Raw genomic sequence first — 16,895 nt, forward strand, 5'->3', positions numbered from 1 at the left:
CTTTATCACCTTACCCATTCAGGTTGAGCGTCTGATACCTATTTGACAGGATATCAGAAATTATACATGTACATTTCTTCTATATTGCTATATTATCAATCATTATAGAAATCTTCTTACAGTCAGTTTTCTGTTAGTATTTAAAGCTTTTGTATACTTCCTTACAAAACTTACCATTGTAAAACCTTCAGAATCACTACCTCAATGTAGTAAAAACATAACTGTATACTATTCGCGTTAAAAGTAACATGAGTTATTTTTCGAACTCTTTTTTATGATTAGGGGCCAGGCATGACATAATAACCAGATACTGATTACAAGGGCATGATAACACCACCAAGAAATCAATCCCTACCTCATCTCCATCTAGAGCATGCCTGTTGGCGACACACCCCCAAGTGGCCATTCCGATGACCACCACATCATTTTTACGACCGGTGGTAATGATGTGGTCCTTCACTGCATCACCAACAAACTCCATCACCCCTGTTCTCGTCCCTCCTGTGACAATCCAAGCACCTGGCATGGATAAAAAAAAGCTTCATATTGGTCCCATTTTAGTTTCACTATTTCCTAGTAAGAGGGAGTGTGGTCTTTCATTTGAACAAACTTGTATCACGTTTATGTGAAAATACCTCATACCAAGTTTGGTTGAAATTGGTCGAGTGGTTCTGGAGAAGTTAAAAATATGCAGATATTGAACACATATCCATATTCAGACAACAGACAAATTTTGATCAAAAATGCTAACTTGAGCCTATGGCTCAGATGAGCTAGTAAAATTATGAAGAAAACATGATTTTGATCTGAGAGTATGTGGACCTAGTTTCCAAGAACGGACATTTGGCAACCAATCTGATTAAATCAGTACCTCAATCTGCTCATTTATTTTTATGTTGTCGCAACATGAGGATCTGAACTAACACATTTAGAGGTCACGTCCAGGTGACCTTTGTTTCATCCAATCAAATCAAGTAGCGACAACATAAAAATAAATGAGCAGATCAAGGAGCTGATTTTAATCAGATTGATTTGGCAACTTTAAAATACTTCAAGATAATTACAACTGTAACAATTTTTTATCAACTTTTATTTCTTTTATCGATCATAACCCATGTTTAATGAGTCCTTACATGTTGATGTTGCTGCATTCATCAGACCTCTCTTGAAAGTCTCTTGAAACTTTCGCTTCAAATCAAATCGTTGTGCCCCGCCAGTGACTGAAATAATAAGCTGGGGTGGCTCCAGGTGCCACAGATTGATCATCATCTCCCACACAACCTCGGGCTTCGTACCAGGTTCACAGCGAAGGTACTGAAATTCAGAGTGAATGAAGCCTTGTATAGCAAGGATAAAATTTACATTTTAGTCATCAAAGTCAACAGTCAGAATATTTCCAAAAAATGCAGTGGTCCAAGTGTTTCATACAGAATTTTTTTTTATTGCATAAATCAAATGCATTATAATAGGTAACAATATATGCTTATTTCCAAGTTTTTAATTAACTAGAGATTGTTTTTATGAAAACAAATGTCTCCCCAGCACCCCAAATTGGAAGTGCTCCAAAATGAAACCCCCTCCCCTTAATGTACTGCATGACATAGAGGGAAAAGTCTGAGCAGGAAGATAAACATTATGAACTCTGATAAGCCATAAAGGAGAAGTGTTCACATACTATTTTACACCTCCCAACCCTCAGATCCACTATAACTTTAAGAATAACAACTGAATCCTCCTGTCCCTACAATATGCACATCTGTAAATGGCATTGAAGTATTGTACAAAGTTTCAAGTCTAATGGATAAGCCATATAGGGGAAGAATTGTTTACAAGCTATTTTAACATCCTCCACCCCTCTTAGATCCACTATAACTTTTAGGAAAATAATTAGATTTTCCAGTCCCAATAATATGCACATCTACAAATGGCAATGAAGCATTGTACAAAGTTTTAAGTCTATCCAATAAGCCATATAGGAGGAGAAGCATTCACAAGATTTTGTGACAGACAGATGGATGGACAAAAAGTACAAAAACATTATCTCCCCTTGGAAGAGGGGAGACATGATTAAACAATGTATGTATGGTATGCATGTTCAATCAAGTTCTCAAAGTTTCCCTCTCCCTTTAGTCATTGCATTACATCTGATATTCCCACAGCGATTTATTTTCAGTTTCCCCTATGCTAAATCAATAAATTGATAATGGATGAAAATATGATAACAAGCATAAAAAAAAATATTTCAGTATGTGTTGATGAAAAATACAATATCTTCAAAGAATAAAACATCACATAGGACAAAAATCATATTTTAAAAATCAACATCCCCCATATATTGGAAGAATTTTACTCCTTCAATTTCATATGTTTAAACAACTAATGCAGCTTTAAAAATGGCTAATTTAAAACTTCATAACAGATAATAAATTGAATTTTAATCTGCTATTGTTTACTATAAAGATAGATAAATCTGAAGCACTACTACAAATACTGAACAAGTGTAGGCATTCAGATATAGCTAATAAAGGAATTGTGACAGGAACCACCATTTGTTTGATCTCCCTGACCCTGCATGTTTAGTATACAAAGCAGTTAAAAGTATGATATTTCAAATGTTTGTAATCTGTTTTTTACATATTGATATTTTTTACCAATTCAAAACAACAAAATAACTGTAACCTTTTACCATTCTGAAGAAAGTTTTTGGTGATTTTGGATTAATTTCTATGATCAAATTATCTTACTGTATTCTGTGGTTAAAATTAAATAACACATTAACTTAAACCTCATCCATCATTTTTGATACATAATGTGTGTAATGAACTTTTAGTATCTTTATCATTGAAAAACAATGGGGGGGGGGGGTGCATAACATATTCACTTACTGGAGAAGTATCAATTTCACTACCAAATCCCTGGAAATTGATGTATCCGAACGAGTCCGTGGCATCTGGTTTGGTGTGGGTGTGATAGTGCCAGACATGTTTTGATTGCTGCAGGTGCACATGGTCTCGTCTCAAAGATAATCTGTAAAACGTGATGCAAAAGATTTACATCTTCAACACATAAAATAAACATCAGCAGCTAATCTGAATAAAAATGTACCTTAAAAAAAAAAAACTCCACTAATCCATTACACAATGTATAAAATCTATATGCATATCTATTTAATTGCAACCTTTTTTGGTTCTGGGTTTGAGAAGAGTTGTATGTGAGAGAAAACAGTGATGGGTTTCTTCTTGGTATTCAGTTTCCTCTCTACTATTATCCCTTTAAACCAATATCTGAGTCAATAAAAGACATTTCAACAAAATATGAGTTGACCATCCTGCTTATTAATCATTATACCGAGCAAAGCTCTGACGGGCCAAAGGCCCATCCATGAAGCAAGGCTCTAACGGTAACACGTAGGTGAAAGGAAAAAGTCAAAATCGGCAAATGAAAAGAGATAATCTCCACAAACTCACTGAAATTTCTGTGAGCAGTATGGGCGTAGCCATTCATTTGCTCATTGAGCCATATGGGCTGTATTTGTTCATTAGTTGCTTCAACAGTTATGCGAGTTTTGAATTTTCCAAACATACAAGACTCTAATGTGCAAATTGTGATTTAAACATTCAATTTGTAAAAAGTGTATGGTATAATTATAATTGGAAGTTTTTAGCAAATCATTCAATAGAAAAACAGCGATACAACTTAATAGATGAACGAGTTCATGAGTTTCTTGAAATGCAAACAATTTTTTTTAATATGATATATACAAACATATATATATATATTGGATATTACTGGGTGCTTAGCACAAAGGAAATTTCATGAATAATATGATACATACTTTCAAGTGAATGGATCGTTCTATTTCTAATTTACCGTACTTAACTGAATTATGATTATCACTTGGAACACGCAAACAACCATTTCATGATTCACTCTGTCCAACAGTCACTCAGTATTTACATATTGAAATAGATGATAGGTATCCGTACTTACTCAACTTCATCTTCTGTCAAAGGAGTTCTAATCATTATTTTGTTCTTCGTCACAAAGTCTTGGAATCCTTTCTGTAATTGTAAAAGAAGATACGATGTACATCAAAATGGACTGTTAAATAACAAATCTCACAGACGAGCTTGGTATTCAGCGTACGTCTATTTATACATACAGGAGAGCTTGGTATTCAGCGTACGTCTATTTATACATACAGGAGAGCTTGGTATTCAGCGTACGTCTATTTATACATACAGAAGAGCTTGGTATTCAGTGTACGTTTATTTATACATACAGAAGAGCTTGGTATTGACCGTACGTCTATTAACACATACTTCATTAATTCTGGATGCCCCCATTTTCAAAGTTGATCTCCGAGTTGCTCTCTTTCTGGTAAATCCAACCGGACCTCTTTTTGATTGCCTCAACCCATCAACACAGTCCTCCTGTAATGTGTATGTCCCATTACTTTTCACTGAAGCCGAGTCTGCAACCTGCCCCGAGTCACTGAATGACTTGTTAGTAAATCCCTGAACTGTGTATGTACCTGTACTATCATTAACCTCAGACTTCCTCCCTTTCTTTGACTGTTTTCTTGATGACTTTGATAAAGGGTCTTTTATTGAGAGACTAAGACTGCTGTCCATCTGTTGAAGTTTCTCTTTCTCCTTTTTGTGTTTTTTGCTCTTGGACTTTTTGATTTTTTCTGAGGGTCTATAATCACCACTAAATGGGTCCTGTTCATGGATACTATCTATCATGTCATTGTAACTTGTCTGAGTTCCGTATCGTGGGGTCCTCAAATTACTTTCCAAGTGCAAATCACTGTATTCCCGGGGAAGTCCTCTAGGGGGCTTTTCAGAACCTAGTTCCATGTGCTCTGCTGTATCTCTGTACCTTAACTTTTTGACAGGCGTCAGCTCATCATCTGAACCCCTTTGGTTTTTTTGTGACTCACTCTCCTCCGTCCAGGTTCGGCGGGGACTACCTACAGAATCATTGTATGTCCTTTGGAAACCTCTGTGGGGAGGATCCGATGTCCCTGGTTTTTGACTCGAGAAATTCATATTTCTACTGGTATGAGAGTTTTCAGGGCTTGGGATTAAATGTAAATTGTCTAGTTCTCTGTCCGAGGAAATGCTGAATTTTCTTCTGAGAAATTCATCATCACTCATAATTTGTTGCAAAGTTCCATACTCCTAAAACATAATATGGATCCATTATCAAAAGTATAATTTGATATGCCCCATAACTCATAATATATGGGACTTTCAACATAATAAACAAATTTTATATCAAAATCATACAAAGCACTCAAGATATTCACACCAGAACTATTTTGGGTGATTCCTTCTTATAAAACACATCAATGACCTCTCAATCAATGTAATTTTCCTTCTCTGTAAATGACTGGCTTAGTTTATTATGTTGAGCAGTCAATTCAGTGTTAGGCTACCAGGCAGGCAGCAACTCTCCCTACAGAACTGGATCTCACAAATCTAGAGAATGTGTGATAGACAACCATAGAGTATGTAAAAACAACATATCACATGTACTGCAATAAGTTGACGTGTTTAAGTAGTTGTATCTCTGCATTTACAATGTGTCTACCATCTTTAAAAGCCTACCTTAGATTCCTAAATACATCTATGCGAGGAATTTATTATTGCATAATTCAACGAAAAGCACCACTCAAAATATAAATTTACACACTTTAATTTGATATATATTGTTGAAATACATGTAAAAATCTTTTTACATGTATTTCAACAATATATACCAAATGGTAGGGACATGAATTCGAGAGTCACTCTCGAATTCATGTCCCTACCATTTGGTGTGAACAAGTCATTTTGCAATATTATTTGCTCATGTAAATTAAGGAATCTGTAATATATAGAATATTAACTACTTCTTTTGGCCTCTGTAACCCCAAAGTTAGGTATCAAACAACATATACTTCACCAAAGGCGTAACAAAAATACTCTGACTACAAGAGTGCCAACTAGGATGGTTAAGAGAAGAGGGAATTGTCTTCAGCAAAGCTTTTGATAAAATAGGAAAAATTTCTCCAAACACTCAACAACTATAGGTCAGGGTGCTAAGGGGTGAGATCAAAAGATTGATGTCAGACAGAAATCTAAATTCAAGCGCAATTAAATCTTGTTATTTCAAACTTAATGGGACAGAGAAGACACTTCGAGATATCCAAGGGTTCAAGATATTGAGGTTTAAATACATAAAGAAAATGTAGTTGCATGGGACTTCCAACTCACTTTGACATATAATATCCATGCATGGTATTCTCGATATTGATGTCGGAGATACCAAAGTTCAATTGTATTTGTAAAAACTTCCATAAATTTCCATCACCCAACATCAGTTACACGGTTTTTTGAGAGGGAAGAAATTACCTTTACCTGAAGACTACATATACGCGTCCATTTGTGAGTAAACAGTATAAAAAGTATATTATAATGCATTTCAGTTTTCAGTATTTCTTCTTGATAATCAATTTGGATCAACATTCATCATAGTTAGTTTTAAGGTTGATCAATCCTCATGTGATGTCATAGGTTTTTACAAAACCTTTATTTAATTAAATTTTGTGCATGATAGAAATATATCTTTCAGAGGAATTATATTCATTGAATAAAATAAAAAATTTGGTAAACTTTTGATAATGAAAATTTATTTTCCATAGATAATCAATCATTTATAATTTTAAAAATGCTGTCAAGGGCAATAACTCCTATGCTGGAATTTCCTCTACTGCATGTCTATGACACAGTGGTTTCCCAAATATCCACAATCAATTATTATATATCTATGAATTAGTAGTTTTCTTAAACTGTTGACATCTAAAATTTGTCATTTCAACAAGTTTTTATTAATTTTCATTATTCTGTTTAACGAAAATGTGTGATTTTTTATGTTGATATATACTTCTGTTTTTGTATGTCTGACATCTTTAAAAAGGTGGTAACATACATATTTTCTTTGGTTATTGATCAAATTAAACTATATCCATTTGAGTGGAAATTAAGTTTTTCCACTTTCAACCATTAATATTGATAAGTCGCATGAGGATCGATCCACCTTAAGGTGCCTGGTGGTGGTGGGTCTTCTGAAAAACTACATGTATCTGTCATACATTGCACTTTGATTGTGCCTCTGAGTTGGATTAAACCCTTTCTTGATAACTGAACCCAACCTGTTGTAATCGATGGCAAATGGTCTCACTGTTTAAGTCATGTCTCATCTACCTTAACATTCACCACTGAAACCATCCTTTTACTCAAATACATAAATGACCTGTTACAATTTAACATCACATCTCAAGTTAGATTATTCACAGATAATGCTATGCATGATCCATATCTGAAAGAATGGACGACTGACTCCCATGCTATACAAAAACTATCTAGATACTCTTCTGTTGTCGGGACAATGCATGTGACATGAAATTCATCCAAGTGTTGAGTTCTCAAATTTATAGATTGAAGAGACCAGTGCCAACAATTCCGCCCATCAAGAGCCATGAGGATAAGGGAGGAAATGCCATTTTGAAAATCATTCACCTTTCAATCAGAATTTAAAACTTTGCCCCTGTGAACGAAGTAAGTTATCATTACATAGCTTAAGTATGTCTACTCCAGAATAAAAATATTCTCTAACCATCAATTTTATTTTCAGGGGTTTCCGTGAACTGACTGAAAACAAGAAGTAGATGCAAAGGAAATTCGAACTACCATGAAGTGAATAAGAACCGTTTTATCATTTATGCACAACATTTCGTTCGCCGGTTACTGTGGATTGAATCGCTTCAAAACTAACTATTTGAAATCATTAGTCAGTTGTATATATATCTATATGACACAAAACTATACATACAGTTGTACTCTCACTCCAAACTCTAGTTTAGTTTATTATGCGATGTTATGGCGTAGCTAGGCTGGCCGCATATACCATAAACATAATATTGCCGCTTGTGACCTGAATAATTATAGTCTGTTCCAATTATCTCAATATCTAATTGATCGTCGGATGCCCTCAGCTGATCTCATCTTCTACTCATCAAGGTCCTGTTTTACAAAACAACTTACGACAAAGCCTCAAGTCTTAAATTCTATTACACAGTTATTACTTTGAATGAATTAAGTAAAACTTTTCTAAGGCTTTTAATTTTCAACATTTTTGTTTTAAAATGTCGCATTTGGAGTGAATGATCTTACAATAAACTGGTATATCCCAGTATGTAAAGTTGGTCGTAAGTCGTAAGTTCTTTTGTAAAACGCGCCCCAGAAGTAGAAGACGAGATCCATAGTATGGAGCGAGAAATTAACATGAAATCAAATAATTCAATATATATTCAATTATTGAGGATATCATCAATTCATTTGATGTGCACAACAATTCAATTATTTAAGATCTCTTCAAATAATTAATGATACCTAATGTAATTGCGCGCATAAATTGAATTGCTGATAGCATTAATTATTCTGCTGAATTGATGAGCGCTGTAGAATTATTACTAATGATGCGTGCAACAATTCCTTTCAGTAAGAGCAACTATATAATTAAAGATATCTTTTAAAATTCAACATATCCATAATTTAATTGAATGTGCGCAGAAGTGTTGGAAATGATTAAAAATACCTTCAATTGAATTAAAGAGATCATTAAATCATTTATACCGAGCTCCAAATGCAATTTTACGAGTATTAATTCCACCACACTGACACGCACATTGATTGATTGTAGGCTATCTTGTTTAACGTCTCTCTCGAGAATTTTTCACTCATATGGAGACGTCACTAAGATCGGTGAAGGGCTTCATATTTAGGGTTATGCTCGGCGCTTACGGCCATTGAGCAGTGATCGAGGATTCTTTAGCGTGTCACACCTACTGTGACACGGGACATCCCCGAGGATCCGTGACATTCACACCTGATGCCGTGCGTTTGGCGATGGAACTGTCACTACCCGTTTTAACGACTTGGGTCTGTCGCGGCCGGGATTCAAACCCGACCTTCTGCATGCGGGGCAAACGCTCTAACCTCTAGACCACCGTGGCGGTGACACGCACATCAAATAATTGAATTTAGGAGAGCAATTATTGAATTGATGCGCGCATCAACTCGATTATTACTCTCATTAATTTAATTCATGCGCATGGCATAACTGAATCAATTATTGCTCTCATCAGTCATCATATTGAATTCATGAACGCACCAAATCAATTATTGCTCTCATCAATTGAATAATTGCGCGCATCAAATTAATTATCACTCTCATAAAATTTATGTTCTCATCAACTGAGAGAGCAATAATTGAATTGATGATATCTTCAAATTAATTCAAAAAATTGAATCAAACGCTTAAAATAAACCATCATAAAATATAAGTAGTGGGGAATAAACCAGAAAACACGTTTTCCAACCATTTTATCAGTTCCGCGAAGTACGGTAGGACGTGGAGTTCGTAGAATGTGTAATTTCATACACTGACGGACGGCAATAAAAACCGGTTCTAGCTAGATTGAAACAAAATGTGTCTTTATAGTTGTAAATTACTATCAAAGTACATGTATTTCAGTAGAAATTATGCAGAATACGCACAGAATACGCACAGTGAATGTAAATATTACATTAATGAAAATTTATTTTTTGGCTAATCAATTGAGTACATGTATATCTAAAATTGTTCTGTTCGTTCCACTTTTATATAAAATATGTCATATCACAGTTCCAGTGTGTTTCCTTGGAAATAGTTCAAAAAGCTTAGAATTCTAGTGTCCGATTTGATGCTCTGAATCAAAATTATCTTGTACAGAGATCTATATACTAATCGTGATGGTTCAGTGGACATGGTGCTCACTTCAGGATAGAATGAGAGGTCGTGAGTTCGAGCTCCTCCAAACTTTGTACACACACGCACTTGTACACGCGCGTGCACACACACACATACACGCAATATTAACGTTCTGCGTCTTATAGATCTATGATGCAATAAGCTTGCATAACGCCACAATTATATGTGCTATGCGGTGCACACAAGGCGTGGAAATTATTAAGGTCACTGTCAATCGTAACCACTCGGCTATTTCCGTAACCGCAAAAGAAAAAGGGTCAGTGAAGTTGTGACGTCATGAACGGTACGTTGTAATTTTTACGAGATGCATGGGCGTTTGTGACGTCATGAACGTTAGGTTATCAACATTGCATGAACAATGGATATCAGTCAGATTTCCTAGCATAAATGATAGACAATGGAATATACGCTTTCAAGGGTTGCGAACCAGCACTCTCCCGACCCTGATCCAACATTGGCAAACGGATCGCGAATTTCGACCAGTTCAAGAATTTCCCAGTGTCAGAATGACAAGGTTAAGTATGAATTTAATCCGGAGAAAGAAGCTGCTGATAAAAACTATGCTCAGCTACAGGCAATCTTCCAGGATGCAGAAGATGATGGTAGGGGTGGCCTGGACCTAGACGAATTTAAGGTAGCATTGAAAAAGACGGTGGGTTACATGATGACAAGCGACGAGCTAGAATTGTTGTTTATGAAAGTGGACGCTAATTCTGACGGTCGTGTAGACTGGGAAGAGTATGTTACGTATAATCTTCTGGAATACAAAGAGAGATCTCTTATGATCGAGAGATTGCGCGATAGACCTTTCCCTCCAGAATCCAAAGATATAAACACTCGACATAGAGAGACCATCATCCGAGTGGCGATTTATCCAACTGTCCATAAGAAAGCCAGCACAAACCAGTGTTCTCTCGACTACTACACGGCCCGGTATGTATCTTTGAGCAGAGAAGGGATGGTAACCTTTTGGACCCCTAAGATGAAACAGATAAATAGTTTTATGACCCATCCTTATATTGAGAAGTCCAAACAACCTTGGCTAACAGAGTTTGTATGCGTTTATAACGTCAACATGTTAGCGGTGTCGTCAACCGATAGAGATATAACGATTTTTGATACACATGGCAACCATTTTAAAAAACACTACTGCATAGCCGGAATAGATAGCTGTATAACGTGTATGGATTACTGGGCAGACATAAAAGACCTTAATAAATCGGTAATGATTTGGGGAGATACGTCTGGATCGGTATATGTATTAGTCTTTGAGTGTGCATTGAAAGGAAGTCTCTTTGGAGCGATGGGTGGGAAAAAGGATTCCTTCAGAGAAATCTCTTTACCAGAGGTGTTGCGAGGGTTCTATCTCGGAGTCAGAGGATACAAGATTGGGAGAATCCACGATAATTGGGTATCTGAAATAAAATTTATACCCGAAATGGATATCTTTGCCACTTGTTGTCAATCAAATGACACGTCTATGTACCTCGGAGACTATAAGTACAAGAGGAAAATCAACAGCTACTTCAAGGTCAACAAAGGACTTCTGGCGTTTGACTATTGTCCCGATAAAAACGTCATCGCAACAGGCGGAATGGATTATATTATACGGGTCTGGAATCCGTATGTCAACAGCAAACCGATATTTGTATTGAAAGGACACTGCCAGCCAGTGACACATGTTGTCATCAATTCTTTACGAAGTCAGATAATAAGCATTGACACGGGAAGAAACGTTCGCGTGTTTGACATGAAAGAACAAAATTGTTTGCAGCAGGTCAGTGGGCGTTTGATGAAAGTAGGTCTCTTCCCCATCTCTTCAATGTGCTTCAACCCAGCGACAGAGAAACTAGTACTTGCTACGAACACATTGGCAATGCTAGAGCGAAACATCGAAGAAGAGAAATCCGTTGAAATCATGTCACACCAAAAGCCAGTTCACGGGGCTCTCTACAACAAAACTTTTAAGTTTGTTGTCAGTTGCTGTCGCGAATCTGTGGTAAGTGTGTGGGACTTGAACACTGGAGAAAAGGTTATGCAATTTGTAAATGCCCATAAACGCATCGACAGGGGTGTGGAAATACCTATAGAAATCACGGCTATGACTTTTGATGGACCTGGCAGACGACTGATCACTGGCGCAAGAGACGGAACTGTAAAAATTTGGAACTTCAACAATGGGGACTGTCTCCAACAGTTTACAACTCCGGAAGCCCTGGAGATCACGGGAATAGTTAGCTCAAGGCAGAGAATTTATGTAACAGGTTGGTGTCAGACTGTTCATGTTTACGTCGATCAAACACCGGAGGTCAATCGGCAAAACTGGAAGCAACGCCACGAAGATGATATTCTGTGTATTGCCCGGATGCAACCACACCTGGTGGCAACAGGGTCTTATGACGGAGACGTAGTTGTTTGGTCCAGACACACAGGGCAGGTTTACTGCACCCTTAATGCCAATAAAGGGATTCTTCCCATCTTAGAAAAAATCAACAAAGTAGAGGCAAGACAAGAACAAGAAACGATCGAAACGGAAACAGACTCCATCGATTCAATCGAATTAGCCGACTGGAAAGGCGCGGCACCAACCAAGACAATTACATCAGGATTAGGGTTAATGTTGAAAGTCAAGAATGTTTCATCGAAATCTGAGTCCGTACACACTGAATCCAATTTTAGCACTGTCAAAGATTCTCCCGTGAACCATCCCTTGTTGTCTTCTTGTAAAAACGATCCCGAGAATGAATGCATTAGCGGCAAACGCGAAGAGTATGATGATATTTGTAAGAAGTATGAGGCAGCTGTCGAACAGATTCTCTTTTTAGAGACAAGAGACGCCCACTGTAAAGATACGGCCATACTGGTAACAAGTGGGGCGGAGGGCTGGATCAGATTCTGGTCTTTGCATCAAGAAGGGGGTCTAATTGGTCAGTTTAATGCTGCGCATTGTGTTGGGGAAAGTGTCCATGCACTTGCTACTGATGAACAGAATAATTTCCTATTCACCGGAGACACTTTAGGCTACATCAAAACTTGGGAAATCTCCGATTATTGCATATCCGGAATAAATAAAAGAGCAAGGTGTGTGCGGTGGCAATGGTTACTGGATACCTTTACGTATCTTCGACTCGAGTTGCAGAGAGATGATATGGCGAAGTACTTTAATTCATGTAGAATGAAGCCACGCAACATTGAGATGCGTCCTCCTCCGATGATCACAGAGCCTAAGAAAACCCTGAAATGGCCACTGCTTGTTAACTCCTACAGGTATGTACAGATCATTCTCAGTCGCTCGCAAGTCACTTTGCGACGTCGACAATATGGGGTGGGTGGGGGGATGGGTTCAGACATTTTTTAATTCAAGAATGCTAAAACATTTATACCGAGCTCCAAATGAAATTTTGCGAGCAATACTATAGTACTTCCACTACATTGATCAAATTCGCTCATCAAATGAATTAATGCGCGCATTAAATCAATTAGTGCTCTCATCAATTAGCAATAATTGATTTGATGCGCGCATCAATTAAATTAAATTGAGCGCAACAATTGAGTTGGTGATATTTTCAAATAATTGAAGATATATTCAATTATTTGAGTTTAAGTTGGCACTCCATATTACAGAAAAACAATACCCCTTTCGAAATTTCTGCATAACTTCGATCCATAACCTAACAAACGAAATTCTTTCTGCAGGGCGCACACCCAAGTGATCAATAGTATTGAATATGTAGAAGAGAGATCAGTCGTCATAACGGCTAGCTCAGACTGTGCGGTCAGGGTGTGGACATTGAGTGGCGTTTACATTGGGACGTTTGGAGAAATTTGGAAGCCGCTGAACAAAACATTGAAAAATAACACATTGAACGAAATTCGACTACCTAAAGATATTCGGCGGGTTGCCTCCGCCAAAACATTTCACGTACTGAACAATGGAACCTTTCCGAGGTGGAAGCTTGCGTTTCAGAGAATCAAAGAACAGGGCTTGGTAAAGTTGGTGCCCCAGAACGAGCCCATTAATCCGCGAGAAGAAGAGCCAAAGAGATGTGTCGAAACGGATGTTAAACTACAATCCAGTAACATTCTGGGAAAGTCATATAAGCGCAGAACTAGACACAGATTACCAAAACCTCTTCCCAAATTTATTGAGACACAATCATCGGTAAGTAATTTTTTTTTTAATTTTTGATAAAAATGTCGATTAGACAAAGCTGCACCATGCCTAATTTCGAATACCATTAAAGTGTATTTGTACTCCTACGTAAAAACGTTATCATTCTACGATTCCGTTCCTTTAATTTATGACAGCTAGCCATGTATGTGTTTTCTTGATTTTATCTACAGGTAGGGGTATACCATACCTTGTCGTTTGTGGACTTGACCGATACAGACAGCATGTTTTCTGATGAATTCATGAAAGAAGTGACAGAGAGGCGATATGGATCAATCGTGCAAGAAAGACTGAAAAGAACTCGGCCAAAAAAGAAGCAGCAGCCAGCTTTGCTGGACGTGATCGACAAGGTTACTAAGCTGGCAGCCCATTCGGCTCCGTTATACAGAAAACCAACACACAAGATCAAGACCGCGCATGGTATACTCCAGAAAAAGGTGGAAAACAAGTTACCTCCAATTCTTTCGGAATCGGAGAGTCGTCAGGTGCATGGAAATGCTAAGCACGTATCTATCGTGGATAGTCACTCAGAAAAAAAAAAGACTCAATGATTTATCAATTAGCTGAGCCAATTGTTGCAGTTGATAATTAATTTCTAATTGATTAATAACTATATGGAAAGAGAACATCATTTTCCCGTAGGATATTTATTGTCCAACTATTATAATTATGTTTGTTGAAAATTACGTGATGTTCAAATACTATATACCTCCTTGTATTGTTATGAATATAGTATGATAATCATATATCTTATGCATGGTCCATCAGCTCTTTTACAAATGCAAATTCTACTGAGCAAGAGATTTTGCACTTATGCGCAGTAACCTTTTTAGCCTCATCTCTAGGATGCCTGCTTGAATATCATTGTAAATGTTTCTCTGCTTGCATGATAAATGGTAGTCAATTTCAGTGCAACACGGACACCCCTCCCCTCCCCCTCCCGGAAATCTGACCGACAGATAAAATATTTCGCGGATTATAAAGCGTAAGCTGCCCTAGGTTATGCCAAATAGCATAACCTAGGTAAAAATAAGCTTAGGGTGATTCTATCAAAAATGTTTACATTCACTTTGTCCCCATTTTATCATGTTCATCTTCTCCCCCAGTACTACTCAGAAAATTTCACTCAAACTTGGCTCAAATCCCCTTAGCGTAAAGGAGATTCAAGTTTGTTCAAACCTCTCGAAGGGCAGATCATTAAGAAAGGACAAAAATAGGATGGGATCATTTAAAAATCATCTCAATAACTACTAGTACTGGGCCAGAAAATAATTAGATACGAATGTAAAGGGGGATAGATGGTCCAAACCCACCACCCCTGGGCTAGGTAAAAAATAAATATATTTCCCTATGTCTACGCACTTCCGGGTTGTAAAACTACTAAATATTGGTCCGTGATTTCAATTAGACCCCTAAAATATGCATGGAGTGGAACCAACTTCCCTGAGAACAAATTCTGGATCCGCTGTCACTGGATCGGGACTCTACGTACTGCATTTCCATATGGATGCAATGATAATGTACATGATGTGGGAAATTTGACTAGTCCACAAGGAAATAACGTGAATGTGATAAGACTCCGTCCAAATACATGTACTCAAAGACGGAAACGCAGTCACGGACATCGTTCATGCATGTAGTCACGCTTGATTCACTCTTACCTTACGTCAACAGACAATAGCATCATATTCGCACAAAACTTTACTCTGAGAGTTTTACATACGTTATTTCAAGAAACCAAAGCTAGTCTATACTTGGATTTTTCAACACCCGAATATAGACTGAACTCTATGATTATGGATGCTGTCAATCACAGGCTCTTTAAACCACCACGGGTCATGGATGATATTCCTTCCGAATCAGGCCGCCAGTTCCTTAAGCCCAAATTTACAAACAAAGGAATAGATGCCGTCAACATAAGCAGCATTCTTCGTCATAAAAGAGTTCAGTCTTGTATCCCTTACATATTTCAAGTTCAAGTCTACACCCTGTATATCCTACAAATATAATTCAACTACTGCATCCAAACTTTTTAATTATAAACAAACTGTGCAGTACCTGGATATAGATCATCTTATACTTAATCCACCTACGTGTTCTTCTTTTAACTATAGTCCAGCTGGACCTGTCATTACTGGTAATGTTGATATATTATACATGTAGTTGAAAATGAGGATCTCAAATCACTTATTTTAAAAGGTCCTAAATACAGGGAACCTCGGTCTTTCAATTGGAGACAGAATTTCAATTCGCGACAGAATTTCAATGCTTTCGAAGATTATGCTAGACGATGGGCTAGATATGAAAAAGAAGAACTTGATATATTGTCAGAATGGATTAAAAGTATAGGAGGAAAATTAAAATCCCGCATTAGACATATGGAAACAAAAGTACGTACCATCTATATCCTTCTGTGTTTAATAAACCTTAAGTGATAAAAGAATAATATAGGTTACATGAGGAATATGTTTTGGTTCCAGCTGACAAAGCTTGAAACAACATTATCTTTATTTGTAAGGCTCATTATTATAACTGTATTTTAAACGAACTTGGCATTACTTCCATTTTTGGAATCGTACTTACAATGCAACCGCCCTTTCAAAAGATGAATTTCTTCAAAACCATGTTTCAGTTTTAGATATGTTTAATATCCCAGTCAATGGGTCGGATGAATATAAGTTGCCGTCCCTATACTGGATTCCTAAACTTCATAAAAAACCCAACAAGGATACATTGCTGGATCCAGTAAGTGTTCTTCCAAGCCCCTGTCTTTGCTCCTCACGAAAATATGAACAACTGTGAAGGAGAAACTTCAAACGTATACTGTGTCACTACATATGCCAGAAGTGGTGTAAATCAAACA

At 37.1% G+C, this 16,895-nt stretch overlaps 2 protein-coding genes across 7 annotated transcripts in view; one reads left to right on the plus strand and one right to left on the minus strand.

The window, feature by feature from the left end:
* The window catches only part of LOC125668665 (transient receptor potential cation channel subfamily M member 2-like), a 51,645-nt gene extending 43,671 nt beyond the window's left edge, over positions 1-7,974 (minus strand). The window contains exons 1-8 of one of the 6 annotated variants that reach the window (XM_048902994.2): positions 7,882-7,974; positions 5,362-5,486; positions 4,323-5,186; positions 3,991-4,061; positions 2,886-3,027; positions 1,134-1,314; positions 356-519; positions 15-38 (exon numbers count right to left, since the gene is read on the minus strand). In XM_048902994.2, coding sequence (XP_048758951.2) covers positions 15-38; positions 356-519; positions 1,134-1,314; positions 2,886-3,027; positions 3,991-4,061; positions 4,323-5,162 — 1,422 coding nt within the window. In that variant the 5' untranslated portion in view covers positions 5,163-5,186; positions 5,362-5,486; positions 7,882-7,974. Of the gene's footprint in view, positions 1-14; positions 39-355; positions 520-1,133; positions 1,315-2,885; positions 3,028-3,990; positions 4,062-4,322; positions 5,187-5,316; positions 5,487-7,881 lie in introns of all 6 variants that reach the window. The other 5 variants (XM_056162313.1, XM_056162314.1, XM_056162316.1 and 2 more) reach the window with 5 other exon arrangements.
* Positions 7,975-10,258: 2,284 nt separating this feature from the next.
* Positions 10,259-14,775, plus strand: LOC125668915 (WD repeat-containing protein on Y chromosome-like). The gene is made up of 3 exons (XM_048903354.2): positions 10,259-13,128; positions 13,558-14,023; positions 14,206-14,775. The coding sequence occupies exons 1-3, from the start codon at positions 10,259-10,261 to the stop codon at positions 14,581-14,583; spliced, it is 3,714 nt and encodes a 1,237-aa protein (XP_048759311.2). The 3' UTR covers positions 14,584-14,775.
* The last annotated feature ends 2,120 nt before the right edge of the window (positions 14,776-16,895 follow it).

This window comes from Ostrea edulis, chromosome 4 (genome assembly GCF_947568905.1).
Source record: "Ostrea edulis chromosome 4, xbOstEdul1.1, whole genome shotgun sequence".
Taxonomy (NCBI): Eukaryota; Metazoa; Mollusca; class Bivalvia; order Ostreida; family Ostreidae; genus Ostrea; species Ostrea edulis.

What these genes read in the sequence shown, in the direction of transcription:
- LOC125668915 (XM_048903354.2), top strand. Translation starts at nt 10,259, where the DNA reads ATGGAATATACGCTTTCAAGGGTTGCGAACCAGCACTCTCCCGACCCT. An exon ending in CTGCTTGTTAACTCCTACAG is followed by an intron (nt 13,129 to 13,557) that starts GTATGTACAGAT and finishes TTCTTTCTGCAG; the next exon opens with GGCGCACACCCAAGTGATCA. An exon ending in TTATTGAGACACAATCATCG is followed by an intron (nt 14,024 to 14,205) that starts GTAAGTAATTTT and finishes TTTTATCTACAG; the next exon opens with GTAGGGGTATACCATACCTT.